Source organism: Manacus vitellinus, unplaced genomic scaffold, assembly GCF_001715985.3.
Source record: "Manacus vitellinus isolate BGI_N305 unplaced genomic scaffold, ASM171598v3 scaffold_46_pilon, whole genome shotgun sequence".
Lineage (NCBI taxonomy): Eukaryota > Metazoa > Chordata > Aves > Passeriformes > Pipridae > Manacus > Manacus vitellinus.
Window position 1 is genome coordinate 3699297 of NW_021940578.1, and position 5843 is coordinate 3705139.

General features: G+C 52.4%; 1 protein-coding gene across 1 annotated transcript; it reads left to right on the forward strand.

Moving 5' to 3' along the window:
- The first annotated feature begins 196 nt into the window (after positions 1-196).
- On the forward strand, positions 197-4695 carry SRM (spermidine synthase). The gene is made up of 6 exons (XM_029962394.1): positions 197-268; positions 1076-1289; positions 1965-2048; positions 2372-2517; positions 3342-3464; positions 4028-4695. Exons 1-6 carry the CDS (start codon positions 197-199, stop codon positions 4043-4045), a joined length of 657 nt encoding a protein of 218 aa, XP_029818254.1. The 3' UTR covers positions 4046-4695.
- Positions 4696-5843: the final 1148 nt, after the last annotated feature.

Below are 5843 nucleotides of genomic sequence, written 5' to 3' on the forward strand. Positions count from 1 at the left end.
CGGGCGGGCTGCCCGGCAGAAGCAGCCCGGCCTCACAGCATCCACGGGAGCTGCGGCTTCACCTGCTGCCCCTTGTCAGCACCGGGCGCCTTTGCTGCCGGTTCTGCTGGCGTGACACTGACAGCGCCACCTCTTTGCCTTACAAGTCATCTACGTGGCAGCTGGCTGCCTCTTCCATGTGATTTCTTTCACACACATGCGGTTGAGGCCCTTCCAGGCCGGCGTGGGCCAAGCACGGGATCTGGAGGAGCGCCCTGGCTTTGTGGAGGTGCTGCTTTTCCCTCTGCCTCGCTGCTGAACTGACTGCTGCTCCTGCCCGAGGAGGATGGTCGCTGTGTTGAGCAGTCCCAGGCGACTGAAAGCAGGAAATAAGAAAGGGGGATTTGTTTCCATGATAAATGGGCTAGTCCTCCTCCTCTCGGCCAGTTTGTTCTGATATTTTACTTTCTTAGGAAGTTTTGCTCAGAGGAGGGCTCTATTAGGAATGGGAAACACTGCTATGTGAGATGTGTGCACAGTCTGCCAAGCTAAGTAGGCAAACGTGCCTGGTTTTGAACAAGCACTGCCTGACACCAGCATATTTTTTGTCTCTGCCAGCTGTGAGAAGCTGGTAGTGTTCCGTACAGTTGCTGGGCCCAGGGCAGTGCCTGTCTAACCATGTTAGAGAGAAAACTATCTTATCAGGGGACTGATATAATGGCTATGGAGCAGAGATGGGGATCTTTCTCATCTCGCATCTAGAAACCTGCTGGCATGGTTTCATTTAGGAGGGGAGAAAGGGAGATCACCTCTGCAACGGTGTCCAGAGGGAGAAAGGGCACAGAGCAGTCTGCTCTGTGATTGTGTTCACTCAGTTCCTCAGGGAGCCTTTGAAGCTCCAGCTTCTTGTTGAGTTTGGCAAGGACAGACCAACAGTGTCACTGAACCCTGAGGCCGTAGGAAAGGGCTGAGTGTAGCTTGTTGGCTGAAGATGCTGACAGCTCTTGAGGATCTCGCTGGCTGAGTCGGATTTGTGCTGAAGGCATGGAAGGAAATGACTCACTGTGCTGTTCCTTCGGTTGCAACTGCACAGTAGCCTGAGAAGCAGCTCCTTGTAGCCCCCGCTGACCCACTTGTGCTCTCTGTGTTGCTGCAGGATGTGATCCAGGTATCCAAAAAATACCTCCCAGGCATGGCAGTGGGATATTCCAGCGCTAAGCTGACCTTGCATGTGGGAGATGGTTTTGAGTTCATGAAACAAAATCAAGAAGCCTTTGATGTGATTATCACGGACTCGTCTGACCCCATGGGTAAGAATTCTGCCATAAAAGGGCACTACTTTCCACACTCCCCCTCCTTTTCTGCTTACCTCTTGGAAGTTATGCCAGCCTGCCCAGGCTCCTTTCAAGTGAAAGACTGTTGCTGACTTGCTTCTTTTGGTAGAGAAAGGGAAGGATGAGAACCAGAAAATTGTATTAGCAAGGCTTCAAGCAGCTGACGCGTTTCTCTCCTCAAAATTCAACTCCAGCAGCAATTGCTTCTGGCAGAGCTGATCCCTGAGACCAGCAATCCTGTGGGGGATACAGCACCATGCTGGCAAGGACAGCTTTGCACATGTACCAATGAAGCAGTGGCTCACACACTGTTGGTGTAGCACCCATCCCAAAGATGGCTGTGGTGAGGCTGCTGTATTTCTGAAGGGGAAAACTGAGGCAGAGAGGGACCAAATGTAGATATGACACCTCATTTTAGGCGATGACGACTGCTTGAGCCACCTTCACTCTTGCTGTAGTCAACACAGGAGAGGCATCTCTAAAATGCAGTTTGGAGAAGGAGTTCTGTTTAAAAAATGCTCCCTGGAGCAAAAGGCAGCTGCTATGACTTCCTTTGGTAAAGGTCCTGGGCTTGCTACAGAACAAAGCTGAAATCCTGATGGTTTTGCTGTGCTGAGTGCGGGCTGAGGGTCTCACTCACTTTTCTCCCAGGTCCTGCAGAAAGCTTATTCAAAGAATCTTACTACCAGCTGATGAAGACAGCCCTGCGAGAAGATGGGATTCTCTGCTGCCAAGGTGAGGGTGCTGTGGCTGGGCAGAGGGTGATGCCAGACCACTGCGTGCCAAGGGTGAGGCACAGGGGGAACTCTTCTTGGGGAGACGTGATGCAGGGAGTGAAAGCATTTCAGCTCCCAGGTACAGCTGTGGTTTTGGTCTGTCTCCATCAGCTCAGACTGCTGGACTGAGCTTAGCAAAACTGGCGTAGGGGTCTGGTCTTGCCTTTGAAACCACATGAGCTGTGCAGAGCAGAGCAGGTTGGGACTTGGAAGCGCTGTTAACCTGGCACAGAGAAGGGGGGCAGCTCTCACCTTGCATCCTGCCTTCCTCTCTCCCTGCAGGTGAGTGCCAGTGGCTGCACCTGGATCTCATTAAGGAGATGCGTCAGTTCTGCAAGTCTCTGTTCCCGGTGGTGGAATACGCCTATTGCACCATCCCCACGTATCCCAGCGGGCAGATTGGCTTCATGCTCTGCAGCAAGAACCCGGTGAGTCTCCGACACCTCAGGTACCCTTTTCCACTGCTTGGAAGCACCTGCAGGGTCTGCCTGAGGCTGTCCCCAAGAGCTGGAGCTGTGGCACTGAGCTCTCCCAGCTGTGGGGCCTCCAGACCCATGCAGTCCCAGAGCTGCAATGCAGCCTGCTCAGTGCTGGGTGAACTGCAGAGCTGACCAGCTGCCTTAGAAAAGGACAGGGGTTTCTGTCTAGTACAACAAACTTGGAAGGGAAGAAGTTGCTACCAATTCCCAGAGCCTGTTAAGGCTTTGTCTTGTTGATGTTGGCTGTTGCAAGGTGGGCACCTGCTTGATAAGAATCAGGCTGTGACTGGTAATCTGCTCGTAAAGAGGCCTCCGAGGGAGAGTCAGTGTTGGGATGTGGGCTGGTTACTCTGTGAGACCAACTGTCAGGTGGGTTTTTGGGGCCAGCAGTGCTGCTGCTGTACATGATTTATCTGGGGTGCTGGCAGCATGCACTGTGCCTGACTTAACACAGACATGGATTCTGCTCTGAACAGCAAAGCCTTGCTTTCTTGGATGCTCAGGCACTCTGACAGCTTCATCTGGCACAGGGCTCACCCAGTCTGACCTCATGCACTGACATCTGTGCATCAGGGCTGGTCACACGAGTTACAGAGAGTGAACCCCAGCCCTTGGGGCTGGAGCTGAGCAGAACCTTTGACCTCATGCTAGAACAGAAAGTCATCTGTTCTCCTGCGAGTCCTCTTGGTTCTCTGCCACACGTCAGGGTGCCTGTCACACAGCCCCTGGCTCCTCACCCAGGCACTCAGAGCTACCTGGCTTTGCTCTTGCAGAACACAAATTTCCGGGAGCCTGTGCAGCAGCTCTCGCAGCAGCAAGTGGAGGAGAGGAGTCTGAAGTACTACAACTCTGACATCCACCGGGCAGCCTTCATCCTGCCCGAGTTTGCACGGAAGGTGAGCCGGGCTCTGCTGCTGTGCCTCTGTCCAGGATGAGGTGGGAGTGGGAGTGGGCAGGACTGAGGATTTCCTGCAGCCTCAAAGGCTTCTGTGGGCAAGTCGGAGCAGGACAGCGTTTTGTATGACAGAGCAGAGGATGAGTCAGTCAGGGAAGGCTGGAGTTCAGTTTGAAGCTTCCTTGGGTTCATGTACCGTGCCTTGATGGCAGATCACTCCTACTTCACCTGCCAAAACTGAGTCCCAGAGCCTGCAGAACTGGTGTTTCCCATTGAAAAACTCCAAAAGTCTTAGATCAAGTGTGGTTATGGTTTCTAGAAGAAACCAGAGGGTACAGAAAGGATACTCCAGCATAGTTCAGCCTGCCTTTTTGAAGGATTTCTGCGTTATTCCATCATCTCCTGACTGGGTTGCAACTGCAGGTTCAGGAAAAAAAAACTCCTAAGAGCATCCTAGGGATGAAGGCAGATGCCATGGTTGTGTTTCAGAGGTGGTGATTCATACTTCTGCTGAGGACTGGTAGAGCTGTGGCAGGTCCCTCCTGACACTCTGTCTGTCTGCAGGCGCTGAGCGATGTGTGAGACTGAGAAGCTGCTTCCTTCCTTCAAGGTGGACCCTGAGATCGTCAGTGATGTGGTTGGGACCTTCCCAGCAGACTGCAGATTTGCTCTCCACTGTGTGGGATTGTTTAACCCGTTTGCCAGCCAACATTCCCTTTGATGTGTAACAGATGATGGGGCACAAGCCAGATAAGACTATTGAAAAGGTCCAGTGACTTATTGCGTGAGGTCAAAACTGTTCTTTCCAGTGCTGGAAACGTAAGGTGTCTTCTTCCTTTCTCTCCTCCCTGCACCCACCCCAAATCCCCCGTCCCTGTGCCCCCGTCCCACCTCCACCCCCAACTGACATGATGTATTTATAACTGACACATGTTTCTGTCTGGTGATCTGGGAAGAGTCCAAAGGGTCCCTGACTCGGCCTTAAGCACAGAGAGTGAGAGCTCTGTGCACGGTGAGCTTCGCTCTCTCCTCGTGGGAGCTCCCTACTGCTGAGACGTTTGACTGGTAACGGGTCTGAGCCTCCGTGTCCCTCTGCCCTCCTGTGACACCTGCACTGCTCTGCAGCACGGCTGGAGAAGTCACAGTGCAAACTGTTGCCATTCACAATAGGTCTCCCTCCAACCCTGATGGAGTAGCAGTATTAAACACCAGCCAGGCAGGCTGGCAGCAAAGTCTTGTGGCTTTTTTTTTTTTTTTTAATTTTTGTTTTTTAAATTGGTTGGAAACAGTAGTGCTGAGGTACCCACAGGCTAATTCCTGTTCTTACCTCTGCCCTCAGAGTGATTCCAAAGAATGTTTATCAATATGGTGATAGGCGCTTTATATATATAAATATAAATATATATATATATAAAAAACAAACCTTAGCTCCATTGCCTGCTGTTCAGTACTGATGTTGGGGAATCAGCTGTGCTGACAAATCTCTCATCTCAGTCATGCTGAGTTGCCTCGGGCCTGGGTATTTGCAAGTCCTTAGGAGGCATCATTATTTCTAATGCTGCCCCCAGATGCATAAGTTGTTTTCCGTTGTACTCTGTGAGATGGATCTGCCTCCACTCCTTTACTTCTGCTCCGAAGGCTCCGTGCCCAGTTCAGTGGGATCCCCCTCCCAGCACACCCACTGTGCCCTGTCCCTCCCTGCACTCCACTAAACACTCGGCTCTGGTTAAGGGGACACCAACGTGGGTCGGTGTTCTTTGGGGAGACAGGGAGGGGAAACAGAGATCCTGAGGGTTTGCTGTGCTTCCAGGGGCTCTCTGTAGTCACTCCGACTTCCTCTCTCCCTCATCTCTGGGGATGACAAGTTCTCATCCAAAGAAAGCTCTGAAGAGTGATCCCATTGCTTGTTTTGTATTGTAGCCCAACAGCTCCCGCTGCAGTGTCAGTACCTGTTACCCAAGCTGTGCTCCAGTCCACGTGCTGCCTGGGGTACAGTTTTCCAAGGTGTTTTCCAGCTGCTGTCTCCCTGCTGCCATCAGGCAGTTCCTGGCAGTCCTGGCCCCACTCCCTCCTTTCCTCTGCAGGAGCTGTGGTGGCTCCGAGGGCTGAGCTCTGGCTGAGCAGGCTGGGGACAGGCACTAGGTGGCATCAGGAGAAGGCAAAAAGCTGCTTCTGAGAGAGGCCTTTGGGGCTTGTTAAGAGAGAAACAGAAGGAGCAGACTTGAGGAAAGGTTGAGGTTGAGCTTTACCACAATTGTGACCCTACAAACAGCCTTGATGGTGCAACCACTGTGTGCCCACAGCAAGGGACTTGTGGGGCCAGTACCAGCCCTCCTGCTTTCTCCCCTTTCTGATGAGACTTGTCAGTTCTTTCCCAGTG

Coding starts and splice junctions, on each gene's coding strand:
- SRM (XM_029962394.1), top strand. CDS start 197: ATGCGGTTGAGGCCCTTCCAGGCCGGCGTGGGCCAAGCACGGGATCTG. Junction 2,049..2,371: donor TGGGATTCTCTGCTGCCAAG/GTGAGGGTGCTG, acceptor CTCTCCCTGCAG/GTGAGTGCCAGTGGCTGCAC. Junction 2,518..3,341: donor TGCTCTGCAGCAAGAACCCG/GTGAGTCTCCGA, acceptor TTGCTCTTGCAG/AACACAAATTTCCGGGAGCC.